General features: G+C 36.9%; 1 protein-coding gene across 4 annotated transcripts in view; it reads right to left on the bottom strand.

Moving 5' to 3' along the window:
• Positions 1-15647, bottom strand: part of VPS50 (VPS50 subunit of EARP/GARPII complex) — a 102560-nt gene that overhangs the window by 67893 nt on the left and 19020 nt on the right. For all 4 annotated transcript variants that reach the window (XM_068934843.1, XM_068934847.1, XM_068934846.1 and 1 more), the window contains 5 exons: positions 11991-12061; positions 11442-11559; positions 11323-11358; positions 8484-8566; positions 2616-2658 (listed from right to left, as the gene is read on the bottom strand). In XM_068934843.1, the coding sequence (XP_068790944.1) occupies positions 2616-2658; positions 8484-8566; positions 11323-11358; positions 11442-11559; positions 11991-12061 (351 nt within the window). The remainder of the gene's footprint in view (positions 1-2615; positions 2659-8483; positions 8567-11322; positions 11359-11441; positions 11560-11990; positions 12062-15647) is intronic.

Below are 15647 nucleotides of genomic sequence, written 5' to 3'. Positions count from 1 at the left end.
TTGGTGGGGAAAAGGACAGTTCACTCCTACTCTTGAAGGAAATCCCCTTTGGACCAAGTTACAAAGCTCTGGGGAAAAAGTGAAAATGATCCATAGGTTTTCCAGCTTAAACAATTCGTTCATAGACTTCTGAAGCCTCAGATTCCTGTCTATAAAACAGGAATAACATCATCTGGCTTGCAAGTTCATTATGAAAAAAAATACATCACTTATGGTGTACTGTACTAGCACAATGATCAGAGTCATAGGAGAAAAGAAAACACAGGCATATGCGCACACACAAAACTACTAGTTTTGTCATCAGAGCAGTGTCTGAACAAAAATACCTAACAGCTTTGCATTAAATGAAGGCCATCCACTGTGTGAACTGAATGAAAAAATAAAATAGGACCAGGTACTTAACTACTAGCTAATAAGGCTTCTGAGAATTTGCCCGTCCAACTTAATAATATGATTTTTACTTCGTCCCTGTAAAATATTCAGGGATAGAAAATAACTAGAGTTAAGCTGTCTATCAACAATGCAAGAAAACAAACCATCAATCAATAATATACGTAGCTAGCAGATGTTTTCTCTCCTTGCTAGTCACTAAAGCCATTTCAATTATTATTAACTAAGGATCTTGCAATGCAATCTTGCTCCTGCAAGCAGAATCCACACAGAAGCTGCTTTAGTCACTATCTTTCAATTTATTCCACTGAAAAATTTTCATGAAGTACTTGATCAGTCACAAAATATCTATGGATTTCAATCCTAAAGATTTGGTTCTCACAAACTATGCATTTATTTCTCCAAAAAAAAAATTTTAAGATGACAAGCAACCTGAAGAGTCAGAACTTCTTTAAAGTATTATCATATATCGATTTCAAAAAATATTTTTTCTTCCCTTATTTCACGCAGAACAGCTGTACAAAACAGAAACAAGGATATCTCACTGACCATGGAGCTCTTAATAAGTACATTACTTTGTTTAGATTTTTCTATAGTCACCTTGAATATTATTTGTAACACAGTGCAAGAGTAACGTCAATTTAAAAAAGTAAAGTAGACAGAAAAAAGTAAAGAAATGGATATAAGCAGACTCATTCAACTATTGAGAAGAGTAATTAAAACACTAATTAGTGGAATATGAGTCTATATGAATTAGAATATATATTTCCACAGGAGCACTATAAATGTCAGGATGACCTGACATCAACTTCTCCTGTATGTATAGACATAATCAATTCCAGCAGAAAACATCATACTTTTGGCGGAGGGGAAAAAAGTCATTTCTATAAATTCTCAAGTAATAAACATACCAAGGACAACTACTGAGCTAGCTCTGAATTGCTTATACCAACCAACATGGCACATTTCACCAGATTTTTGTACAGGCAGACTTTGCTCTGCAAAGCTGTTACTGAAAGGAACTAAAGATACATGTCTCCTTTTAAGCAACATCGTCTGCTCCTGCAGAACAAGTGACAAGTAAATAAAAGTAATGGGAATGAAATCTAAGTGATAAAATAATCTTGGAAAAGATGAGTTTAACACCTGGCATGGGCAGGAAGGGGAGATGAAAGTCACGTCATTGACTCTTTTGAACCAGCCATATACAGACCAGAGGCACTTATCAGTGGTACAATAAAAGAAGAAAAAAAAACTCTGCAAGAAAGGGCAAAAGCTGAAATGAAGGAAATTTAGCAAAATTCCAGTTGTACAGAGAATTACATGATACGGTAAAATAATATATGCACTACTCTGACTTTCCAAAGAGCACAATTAGAAGAGCAGACATCTGCTGGGACAGTTAATCCAATTTCCTGCTTTACATTACATTATACATGCATACGCACTACTTATACATTATACACTTTTATATTATTAGATTTCTTAGAAAAGTTTGCCAAGCTCCAAATTATTTAGTAATGGAATTAAAAGAACTCCTCCTTGAGAAAGCTATTCCATTCTATTCTATTGTTCAAAAAAGATTTTTTTATTTAAAAAAAAAAAAATCTATTTCCAGGCAGAAACTCACCATTTTATACTCATTTGTTTTGTGTTGATAACTATCTACCAACTTAAACTAATTCTCCGCCATTATGGTATTTTTGCAGCTATTCAAGCCTCACTTGCTCTGCCTTAGCGTTGGCTCTGCCCAGCAGTTCGCTGACCTCTAAAATTTCCAATGAAACTGTCATCTCCCGTGTAGCTTATCCAAAGCAACTGGCAGTAGGTTTACTGCTCATGGTTACTTTTCACAACTATTTAGAAGCAGTATACAGAATCCACAGAAGTTCACTGACTGAAAACACTGTGTACCTTCATTATGCAAACAGCATATCTTCGCTCGGGTGTTTCAAGTGCTACGTGCCTATTGCATTTGATTGCTTTACCATTTGCATTGGCACCATATATGAGCGGGCCTCACAAGTTTGTTACCTTATTACAGAACATTTAAGCAGATTTCAGCACAAAATGTTATGTGAATGGCAGTGATTACAGCATCCCAAAGATAATATTTTAAAGAAATATGTACATATTGTACCTGCTAATAACATTGCATTAAAAGGTTTTAATACCTAAAGGTTAAAATACGGAGATAGGCTAAACATCACACTATTAATGCTTACCTCTATTTGTTCCAAAGTGTCAAGCAGTTTTGAATTCAACTCACTATTAATGGGAAAAAAAAAGAATTGTTTAAAATCAAACTGCCAATCATATTAAAATTTCACACCAAGTTTCTTGTTTATAAAAAGCACATTTTCCTCCTACCAAATCACAATATTGTAATTTATCATGTATCACTAACCTGCCATTATTGTGACAGCCTAGTACCACTGCACTACTGTTACTACTGAAGGGCACTTATCTGCATTTGCAATACTCTTCACACTTAAAATTAAAATATATGTTACAGCAGCACATTATTCTAGGCTTATACTGCCAACTGTGCAAAAACGCTCTAGACAGCACCCCATCCTGCTAGGATTTACCCAACTATTCAAAGACATTCACAACTCCCAAGGAACTTGTGCTCTAAATGTTTTGATTCTGCGCTCTGGTCTAAAGGAGAACATACCTAAAAAGGTCAGGGCTGTCAGGTCTTTGTAAACTACGGCATAGTAATTTTTATCCATTGCTCCGGAAGCTTTACAGAAGTTATAGGAAAAATGATTATTCAACTTTCAAAGAAAAACAAGTCAGAACTTAACCTTACACAACTCTCAGAAAATCTTTTTAAGATCATCAGTTCACTTCTCTGAGCTGTATTTGGTATAGAAAAACTAACAAGAATAGCTACCATAAGAAGCTATTTTGGACAAAGAAGAGCACAACTGTTCCTTTCCAACAATCAGCTTTTAAAATGTTGGAACACTAGATGGGAAAAGACCCAAGCTACGGCTAATACATTTGTTTGGAAGGGTGGAAGCAACACAGAAACAGTCAGGATATTCTTTTCAGCAAGGAAACGATAAAGTTTTGATGGGATAATCCCATCACCTAGTTTCAGACAACTTCTGTGCTCTGAACCTTCTCCTAAGGGGCTTACAGTGACTACAAAGGGATTCTAGCTTCCTAAACTTAGCTCTCTCCATTTAAGTGATACACTCATCACCCTTCCTTTTTTCTGTTCTGTTAGATATCCTGGACAGAAAACCTTTCTTTGAAAGCTTTAGATAGGAAAAACTTGAAAAGAAAGAGGTGCCATTAAACCCCAGGTCTGGTACCCAAGAATTCTTTGTTGTTTATCCATATGCAACAGACTTCCAAACGGATTCTCTCTCATAACAATTTCACATTACTACAACTCCAACTAGAGTTCAGGAGCACTTCTAGTACTCTAGCTCTTTTATCTAGCAGGCGGAGGCTAGAACACGCGTCAGAATCCTGCTCCGCACACAGAAACACCCTGCTTTCCACCTTTAGAATTAGGTGGAACACACACTTATCACCTCCAGTGTATAAGAATCCAGTCAATTTATATATTGACATTAACTAGTCCAAAATATAGAAACTATTGACATGAGTGAAAAATGATGTAATTCATGGGTAATCTGTGCACAGACCGACTAATCAAGCGATTGTGCTAGTATAAATCCGATGAAAATTTACAAAGCCACAAACAGCAGCAGGTATGATAAAAATATAAGACTGCAATTGCTTTCAAATAAACGTCACGAATGTGCTGCTGCTAATCCAGCGTTTCTTTATCTTTTCTAATCAAATTAAAAACACACACGGATTTTTCACTTCCAGTGGGCACTTACATGCTTACACACGTGAAGAACTTGCTCATCTACTGCAATGCAGAGCTGAAACGCTTTCTGGGCTCCTGAAACCAAGTCTTCATTGTTGCAAGTGACCACATTTGACTTATTTCATTTGTATACTAGCATACGTCCTCATGAAAACTAGTTCCTTATTTTCACTACTTATAGAGGCAAGCCTCAGCTTGCAATTATTATAGTACATCACAGTTTCTCTTGATGCAGCACACCCATTTAAGTCCTTTGCAAAAATGCTGAAGTGTAATTTCAATGTATGCTGAACATGTTACATGTCATTATTATGGTTTTCCATTTGGAAGGTCTTAAACATACTTATACAATCAATTGGTTTCTTCTTCAGTAAGAAGATTCCAGTAGGGCTTAGTTTTACTCCTATATATTACAGGAAAGAAGCAAACCTGAGTAAAACCAGGAAAGATCTCATTTGTCAGTGTCTCAGAAAAGAAAAGTCATCCTGATTCAGAATAAGCACTGAAACAATCCAACCTGACTCAGTGTTTAATTGCATGGAAGTGATAAGCTAAGAACTCCGCTGCAAGTCATTTCCACCCTCTGAAGAAAATAAGCCATTAATCAATGCAATGTAACATCTATGAATAAGGAAAGCCATTTATTAGTAAGTTTATTTATTGCAGAATCTTCTTTAATTGAGCGGGTTTTTTTTTTTTTTTCCCCAGTCTATCAAAAATACATGTGAACTTTGGGATACGAAGGAAGGCTCAACCACAGGCTGACTTAGGACAAAGCACAAGCCGATTAATTAAAAAAAGGAGGGGAGCAGGGAGAGAAATTAATTTTTTCATAGCTTCTGTGCCACTTTACCAGTGTGTCAGAAACTACAACTGATGTACTTAAGAACATATTTCACTCTTTCACTTCTAGTATAACACTTGACAAGGACAAAGGCTTGCTCTATGATAAACAGAGTAAACCAGAATTACGACATAACAGGGTCCCAGAATAGCGCATGTTTTTCTTTCGGGAGAGGAAGAAGAGGAGGAATTCAAAAGATCTTGTTCCGTGTGAAACACAGCCAAAGTAAAACTGCCACAAGTTTCTTAGCCATACCATTTAGACCAGCCGTGACAGTGCTGCCATCCCATTCAAGCAAGGGCTCAGGCACCAGTTTTAAACACACATATCCATAGTTTGCTTATCCAAGCCATGACATATACAAGTGCTTGCAAGATCAGGACTTAAGCTTATGTCAGCCATTTTGGGAGAAGGAGGTGGGATCACAAAATTTCATAAGAAGTGTTGGTTTTGCTCAAGCATTGAACAGACATGCAGAAATGTAGTGTCCAGCTAAAACAGAATGTATTTTCTAAGCCACAGTTATTCAACTAGTGCTTGGACATAATGGCTACATGATTATTAAAGTCCATTTACTATAATTGAGACTTGAATTCAAGGCACTCATTTCATTCATAAAAAACGTATTAGAAGTAATTTTTGCATCCCCATCCATACAAATCTAAATTAGCACATTTTTAGAAGGTACATCTACTGCAATACAACAGAAGGAACATTTAGACCCAAATGCAATAGACAAAGTAGTCCTATTATCTGGCATTACATTTTCCTAAGGCTTTTTCAAGGGAATTTAATCACATCAGAACTAATCAATAGGAGAATGGAAAATATCTTTTTTTTTTTTTTTTAAACCAAAACGGATCACATAATGAAAGGAAGAAATGCAGCACAAGAACTGATCTGCCCTAGGAGGAAGACAGTGGAAAACAAAGGTAAATAGGAGAAGTCCAGTCTGTTATTTTAAAGGAGGATAAGCAAGCAGCAACTCTTAACGCTAAAGAGTTCTTAGCAGGGAAGTTTAAGAACTTGTCTCTTCTAATTATGTTTACGTAGAACTAAAGTCTACACACTTCATAGAAACATCTAAAACCCCTGTCACTGTTTAATAATAGCTACTTCCAACTCCTGCCATCACCTAATAAGAAAAATCTAAAGAATGATTGTATGAAGGAACACATTGATTCTTCTTGCATGGACAACGGACAACCCAAGTGATATTGTAAAGATTTTATGGTAATATTGGACAGACACGATTGCTCCTAATAACACACAACCATATGGAAATCACATTTTTAAAAGTGTCAGCACTAGTACGACTTCTTGGATAACTGTTTTTACTATGAACCCAAAAACAAATACAAAAGAGATTTATTCATTTAGCCCAATACCCTACTAGCAAGACATTATTCCATACAGTACATCTTCTGGAAGTAGAACAGTGCACAGGGACTGACATGTATGTAATGAGGCCTGTATTTACAGCTGAAATGTCTTTTTGCTCTCCCAGTGCAAACAAAAATAAGTTCAACAACCTATCCCAAAGTAAAGGGGCAGCATAAGGAGACCTTGAGCCATCACTAGAACAAACACTGAACAATAACTTACTCTGTATGACTTCAGCCATGAGTCAGATTTGTGCGGAGCTCTCAGCACAAATCTGTTTAATCAACATACAGAATCAGAAGTAAAGTGATTAAATCTCTGCATGGCTATGAAAGCCAAAGGATAGTTCTACCAGGTGTAGTGTGCACACTGTTGAGTGCAACAATAAAGTAAATGTTCACAGCTATTTTCCATGAATCTTGTCAGTATGCTAAGAGATTTAAAATAGTACAACTTTAAAATACTTTAAAATAGTATAAATAGCACAATAGTACTTTGAAAATAGTACTAACTCTCATATCATTTATATAAAACAAAGTTTAAGTCAAAGAAACCATCTAATTAACCTAAAGCTCAAAAGAGCATGTTTTTCCAAACAAGCATTGTAAAACAGGCTAAGAATTCAGGCTGCCTTTTCAAGACAGCTTTTCAAGGTTACTAACTTCTCCAAAACAAAAAAAATGCAGGAGATTTGCAGAGTAAATTAGATTGTTTCAGTTGTTCTGCGGATGCAAACGTTAAACACTGAGGAGAGCTTACTAATAAATGAAGATACTGTTGATGAGACCCAGGAATGGAAGACCGTAAGGCTCATCTCTCTACAGAACACAGAATCAGGCGGAGTGGGAAAATTGTTCAGGAGTCATCCTGCTTCTCAACAATTGAATTGTGAAGGACAAAGAGACCACCCAGTCATTTTTCTTCATTCAAATAAATAGCTTTCCTTCACTACTATACAAGAAAGGGATTCAAATTTTTAATAGATGTTTAGAGTGGGAGCTGTTTTGAGTAATTTAGGCAAACATTCACTGTATATTCAATCTACATCCACATACACATTTTATGGAATTAAAAAGTAAACAAAGCAATTTTTAAACCTGATACTTCAGCACAGGTAAAATTCATTTCCAAGTTAAAATTTCTAACTTTTTACATTTCTTTTGTTATACCTTCAGATCCTGAGACAAGTCATACCACAAAAGCAAAACAAACTGAAACCAAAGGTTACGCGTAATTACTTTGAAGTTGCAACAAACCACACATTGTCATAGATTTTGACCCTGGGAAGTCAAACAACATTTTGTCAGGGGTTCAAAAGATGCCAAAATTCACACATAAATTTAAAATTCTAATTAAAAACAAAATAAGAAAATCTAATGATCATCTTAATCTATGAAATATCAACATTCCCTTCATTTTGCTCCTTTATTGTTGTTATCTACCATGACTTTAAACTTAATGTTTATCCCAACCTCTTATTTCTTTGTAAAAGGCAAGTCTTTCTAGACTAGAAACTGCAGATACGTGAATTAGTTCCAGCTCTGAAAGCAATTTCTCCATTGCAGCATGAAGCTCTGTATAAGCTGATTTCCTTGCCAAGAAGCAGGGTAAATTAACCCCCCTAAACCATCTAGCTATGCTTAGATTAATTCCAGAATATAAACTTGCTCATTAAAAAAATAGCTCCGGCATATCTAGGTTGCAGGCTTTAGCACAGTCCTAATTCAGTCCCAGTTGAAACTTTAGTTGCCAACATATTACAACAGTTACTAAACAGTAACACAGACCAGACAGAAATTATTAGGACTGTGCGGTTAGTAGTGGTACTAGGGAAAAAAAAAAAAAATGAGGACACTTCGGCTGTTATAAAAGCCTTAACTATACTTTACTAAACAGAAAACTCAGTTTCTGAAGCACTTGTGCTCCAAATTTAGAATTAATCATCACTGCTTTACACCATTTGCAAATAAATACCATGTAGAAGCTGAAATCAGCACAATGTCACCTTACCTTATACAACTGTAATGTTTGAAAGTGCTGGCTGCTTTCTGACATTCCAAGCACAGCTGAATAGCTCCTGGATAGTCTTCTTCCTTAGGATAAAACACAATGGAAAGCTAATGCAGTTTTTGAAGTAAAAACTGAAACACTTACTTTTGTCAACCGTGTATAAATATTAAGAACAAAATATTTCTCCTCGTATATCTATGCAGTATGAAGTTAAAAGGACAATGGTGAGGTTTTATTGCAGAACTTTATGTGCAAATAATTTAAAATTAGAAGCAGGCAGCATGTTACCAGTTCTGATTATTATGTTCTCTTACACAACTGGCTCTATTTTGCTTAATTATGCATGTGTACAAAATGCATCAGAAAGCTCTTACTACAAAAGAAGTAGTATTTTCTCAGTTAACTCTCGAACCTTTGTTAATACAATATAACCTATTCACGAGTAAGTGAAGTTGTAAGTTCAGGCACAAGCAGCCTGTATGTAAATTTCATAAAACTAAAAAGAAAAGGGAGAAACTCCTCTATTAAACACATTCTATTTAGTTCGTCACTTTCTAAAGCTAATTAGAAATGAATTTAAGGCAAGTGGCTCACAGAAGACCGCAGGAAAAAAGGAAAATACATTTAAAAATATGGAAAAATTGCCACAATTTATAAGGAGAATATCCTATATTGCAGACAAATCCATCGGGAAGTACATGAAGATGCCAGGACTAAACAACACATCACCAAAATGAACGAAAAAATAAAACTGCCTCCCTCACCTAAATGCAAAACCATAGCATCTTCCAAACAGAACATGGGCAATCGCTTGGGTTTAATTACGATTTTAGTCTTCTATTGGGCCAGAAAGGCTCTGGGAAGAAGGAAAAATCTTCTTTTAACTGTTAAGAGTTCCCCCCCCTCTTTTTTTATCCTCCTAATTACATCCATTATATTATGTGCTTCAGAGAGCCCAAATGCAAAGCTGTTCCGGGAATTTCAAAGTCATTGACTAAAGAGTGAAACCACAAGGGCAATTTACATTCAGCTATTATCGTAAGGGAGTATCTGAAATGAAGTTGTTTTTAACAGCAGCATTCTAATGCAGATCAAGTTTAGCTACAAAAAACATTAGCCATTAAATGAAAACAGAACAGGCCTAAGTTGGCCTAAAATGACTGATGCATTTACAACTCTTTGCACCTCTCTCCGTTGGAGACCTGGCACTTCATCCATTAAGTCTAGTAAAACAGTAAAGTACCAAGTTTCACAGGCTAACTCGCCACAACGCAAATAGATTCTCTTTCCAAGTTGGCTCTATTTAGATTATATCTCCTCTGAGCATACGGTCTCTCAGTTGAGAGAATTAAGAAGTGAACCTATTCACTTTACACCACCTTACTTCTCACATATGAATGTCACCTTTAGGATCACACTCACATCTCTCCATCTCGCATCTGAAAGCCCGCTTGCATAACACACCTTACTAATATATTCCAGACGCAGCTGATCCCTGTAAGTTATTATAGCTTCCTGTCTGGTCTTTTTTAATTAGGAACCCTATCTAAATGTTCCTCTCTACTAGTAGTCTTCATGCATATTCCAAGCTACTACCTTCCTCTTGGAGTAAAGACAATAAATTGGCCAACAATAAATGGGCTCCTTATTTGGGAGCAAACGTTTACCTTAGCTCTAAAACTTAACTTTGCTGGAAAGCATAGTTCCAGACCTTAATGTTTACTGTTGATTTTTAAGTTATGGCACTCTGACTTTAAGGTATGTGTGTGGATGTAACACCCACATCTCCGTCTAAAGACAACTCCTACCAGCAGACAGTGAAGAGCTGATTTCCTGTGCGATACAACAAAGCAGAAAAGGTAAGCTCATCATTACACAGGGCTTCCTGAGTAAAAGACAATGTTCATGCTGCCTTGGCTGAATTAACGTGCTCTTGATTGGTAAAGAATAACTAAGCGAACTGAGATACAATATATTACCCAAGACAGAATTATATTCAAAGAACATTAAGAGTTAAAATTAGTAAAACTCAATCCGTAAAATGAATAACTAGGGATTATCATAATGATGTTCCATCCAATATCAACCGTAAACATTTGGCAAATTAGTAAGTCAGTACTGTTACACTGCCTGATTAAAATATAACTGCCAATAAATTCATAAAATTGACTTTCATACAATGTAATCACCTTAAGATAAGGTCTTATCTTCATTCTATGCAATCTACCACATTCTTAGGCAGTACGTATACTGCAGAAGTGGAATTTTCAGTGGCATGGCCTGAACGCTACAGTGTCTCCTGCAACTGAACATTAAAAAGTTAATCCACCGAATAAGAAGAGAAGCTCCTACACTTAAAAATAAAAGGCTAAGTAGGGAACCTGTATATAAATTTGTACAGTGATACACTAGGAGTATTTTATCCAGAACATACATAGTCAACAATCAGCTAAATCTCAACTTCCTTTTCCTTCCAAATATCAAGCCAACACCAGAAAAGGAGCATGTGGGTGTTGGGGCAGGAGGGAGAGGAGGAAAGGAGATGTCACAGCACTCTTATTGAACTAAAGCTAGCCTCAGGACTCAGATCTAAAGTAAAGAGAGGACTGAGCCTTTGATAGAAAATATTGTTTTTCCTGAACAGCAGTATTTAGCTTGATAGAAAGCATTTCTCACGTTTAAAACTTCAATAACAGGGGAAAACAACGTTTATTTCGCCTCACGTACACACACAACAGAGCCTGTTAGAAACAGGAAAGAAGGCAGGGACAGAATTAAAAACGCTAACAAAAGTAAACTTGGAATAGCTTTGAAATATAATAGTCTGGCAGGAACTTACCTCCAACATTTCACTTAAACGCACATCAGTTCTTTGCTAAAAAATAAAAAGAAAATAGTGTTAACTACATAGAAATTAAGAAAAGTATTTTACCATTAAATCAAAATAATTGTACGTACCAGTGTTTTTATTGTTCTCAGAGACTTCAGTAGTCCAATAAGTAACTGTCGTTTCCTTTGATTTGCAAGAAGCCCCAAACTAGCTTGTGTAAAGCCTTCCTTTGCAATATTTAAGTGCCTGTAGAAGTTAACAAGGAACATGACACTTGTCAATATGTAAAATAGAATTTATTTGAAATAAGCTTTATCAGGTACCTCAAAATACATGCTAGAAAAAAACACTGTCAGCATTACTAAGAAAATCCAGAAACTAAAATGGCATCAACAGACAATTAAGAAGGTATGCTTCCCTTTCTGCAGAATCTGTCTGGGGAGCAATGGCCTATCCCAAAAGGTTTCTGTTTAAACAGAACTTTAGTCCAGCTCTTCACCAGGACTTGCAAGAGAAGCAGCAACTGATACATGTTTTAATATCTTTAACTACTATTGTTAATTCCTTTCAGCACATAATCAAGAAATACTATCAGCAAACAAGTTTCCCAGATTTATGGTCACCTTCTTAAATCCCCTTTTCCCCTTTCAATTTCTGCCATTAATCAAGCAAGATACCTTCTTCCATTTGTGCAAATGACAGCTGCTAACTGAAGGCCAGTCTGCAACGACGTGACACGTTCAAGTTCCTACAGAGAGGCAACAAGTTAAAAACACAAGTTGAAGTCGTACAATATTCTAGCAAGGACCAGTGATTAGCAGGATTTATCATGAGATGTTTTAGTGACTTTGTCCAATTACTTTATATTTTACTTGTTTTCTCATTTTATAGGTACTAAACACTGGAATATAACATTAAAATAAACTATCTTTTGAAATGTAATTCTCTTTTTAAGAAAGATACTTGAAATCTATTTCAGAAGGACCCTCAATATCTATTTCTTCTACACTGATGCACAGCACATTTAGCGTAACAACCTCTATATCATTAATAGAATGCACCACAACGGAACAATCAAAGCTTCAGGAACAGAGGCACAAGGCTTAATTTAATATGCCAGAGAACAGCATCTTTTAAAAAAAAAAAAAATCACCGAACACACATATTTTACACAACAATTTCTTGTTCAGGAGCACTTGTGTTCTAGCAATTTAACAGATATCGCTTCATAATGAACCTTAATTGTATCCTGTTGAATTTCAGCTGAAAACTCTTCAGCACAGGCAATATGAACTTAGCTTGATTTCGACTTTGTGAAGAACGTAGTATAATCTGAACACCTTAAAATAATCAAGTTTTTAAACAAACATACTAGCACTTCTTTTGTTAGGAACAGCATTGCAGAAAAGTCAGCTCTCACCTTCACCCCATTTTAAGAAAAAATAACCTTCCTTTAACACTGCTAGTCATTCCAAAACATATCAAGCACCTTCCACAGGGATAGGGGAGACTTGCTTTGAAAATTAAAATGATTATTTAGAGACAAGACAAGCTAAAAATAGTTTAGATTTTAAATTCAGCTTAATATCATCTCCTGGTCAAAGTTTCCAAAGACATAAGTAATTCTCATAAATCACTGAGCTCGATGTTTCAACAAAATAGTTCTTCCTTGATGTTACTAACTTTGCTTTTGGAAAAATTAGAGCTCACTTGCTTATTTTCATAATACTTTAAGAAACCAAATGCAAACATCACTGTCCTCAGCATTTATGATATACTTTTCACTGAAAATATACTTTGAATAGCTGGAACATTTGTAAAAGGTTATTTCCTTTTTCACGATGAAACATTCCATTTAAGGCATCCTTCCATTTAAATTTTGCCTTTTGCAAAGATTCTGTAACACTTGTCCCTGAAACGTAGCCAGATGTAGAGCCATCAGGAGACAGCGCAGTCTCAGGTCCCCAGAGAAGCAACCTTCAGTTCAGCCTGTAGGGCTGAATAGCCTTTTTCCTTTCTGACAGCCAGACTATTTTCCACCTGATGGCTGTTCCAAAAGCATCCCTTTCCTTCAAAAGGGAATAAAAACCCACTGCCTTGTGTTTGTGTCCTGCCTTTCACAGGCCATACACAGGTGTCTGCTAGACCAGCATTTCATATTAAAAGTGGTGTGCAAACCAGGACTTCCCCACACATTTCTTTGCACAGTGGTAACAGACTGAACTGCACCTTTTTTCCTCTAATATCCTGTTACTGTAATTTGATACTGAATTTGACTTGCCACGATGAAACGCCCACAACACATCATTAAATTCACTTCATGAGTTAGTGGAAAGGCCAGTCCTAAGTTGCCCACCAGAAATCTCTGATGCTTAAGTCCACTGACAAGAGCAGCTCTGTATAAGCTTGTGTCCATACCTAACGCACTTAATTGTACAGAGGATGATTGACTTAATCAGGCAAATATACATTTGAGATTTTTTTTAAAGAATGTTACTGGCATGATGGATCTTTAACTGTCCCTTTGGAAACACCAGAAAGAGCTCTTTAGTATAAGCCACACACAAAACCTGCGCCTTACTGATATTGCTCAGATAAGAAATTAGTGTGCTAATTTGTTTATATCTGTTACATTTGGCATTTTAAAATTACACAGCAGAAACGTGAGAAGCACATTCTCCACAAAACTATTATGGATTGAGAGGGGGCTTTCAAAGTGAAGCTGCCAGGTTTAGAAAAAAAGCACCCAAAAAACATTATTAATTCTGAGCAGACACAACAGCAAACTATACCAATGAGGTGGGATGCCACGCAATTACCCTCAGCCACCACAGCACTACCCAGCCTCCTTCTGCAATAGACTGCAACTCAATCCCTTTACCTAAAACTGAAATATTACTCTCCTAGCTTTTTTTTTTTTTTTTTTTTTAAAAACTCCAGCTGTCGCAGGAGATGAGGCAAGCAATGATCACCCCTCCATTCCTCCCCTGACACCAGCACTCTTCCTTCTGCCCAGCAAAATGACAGAGCACAGATGCTGCACATGCAAGGTCACTTAAGCAGGACGTGCGGGCCATGGGAGGCAAGTGAGCAGAAGAGGAAATTATGCTGTCAGGACAAAAGAGGAAAAGAACTCCAGCCCCATGACATCTACCAAGGGTTAACACCCAGGAGGTACCAGCCCCAGCCTGAAGCAAGAATGAGAAGCAGGAGGCAAGGGAAGGAAGGATGTAACAGGAAGAAAGTTAACAAAGGCAGAAAAAGACCTCCATCACCAAAGGCAACCATCATCGCCCTCCCAAGCTCTCTCCAGCTTCTTGACCAAAATGAGAATTGCAGCAATCAGTGCTGTCACAATGCTTTTTTCAGTATTATTGCTGTGAAGGACTCAGAAAGCATGACCCATCACGCTGGTTCTGCATCTTCCCAGTTTTCAAATGTTTCCTTTGAAAGGCTGACAGTTCTCACGGCTCCTGGTCTTGAATCATTCACCCAACACTGCAGAACGCTACCTACAGAGCAACAGAGCCTATAGAACACTACCTAGGCAACCTATAGAGAAGGCCTATGGCAGTCACCCCCCCTCACACTATGTCCAAATGTACAGGTCCCCCAAATCTGAAGACAACACCAAAGGGAGTAGCTGAAGCGTTAGTAGCCATGATACAAGACACAAGGGAACAATTAATTCTATAAAGTAGCAAAGTAAATTTTTTCTATCCTCTTCAGCAAGGACCCCAGCTTTGTCGTTAAGAGCTGAGGGCATTCCACATATCATTGCGATGGCAGACTTCTTAGGTTCTGCCAGCATTAGAGATAGTAAAAAGAACCAGTCCAGCATTTTGCCTTTGAGATCACCAAACTCAAGTACTGCTGGACTACCACAGGGAACACATTAAAAAGGCAGCATTATGTGAGGAGTTACAGACACCCACAACTACCCATCACAAGATAGTTCTCAGACTACTTTGATAACAATCCACTTTTCCCTCTGCAGAATTCTTACTGTCATTTCCTGGGAAGATCAGATAAAATCAGGCTGAGCTAATGAAATGTAAAGGGGCATTATCAAAAACAGATGGGTAGAAAAAACATCTTCTCTTTAGAGAACCATTATGATAGCTGTTCGTCCCATTACGTTTTTGGCAGCGAGGAGAGAGAAGCCGTAGCCATGTTTTATTGCAAGTTTCTGAAGCAGTTACACTTTGCTTTGCTCTCAGACTTCCTGGACACACTGAGGCTCCATATTCAGCTCAATCATCTCTTTCACACTTCCCTCTCATGACTGCCTGAGATTAGTGGCAGGGTTCTGGTTAAGGGTTTTTAAGGAAGAT

This window comes from Struthio camelus, chromosome 2, assembly GCF_040807025.1.
Source record: "Struthio camelus isolate bStrCam1 chromosome 2, bStrCam1.hap1, whole genome shotgun sequence".
Taxonomy (NCBI): domain Eukaryota; kingdom Metazoa; phylum Chordata; class Aves; order Struthioniformes; family Struthionidae; genus Struthio; species Struthio camelus.
The sequence above is the reverse complement of the archived record's forward strand: the minus strand, read 5'-3'. Positions and strand labels throughout refer to the sequence as shown.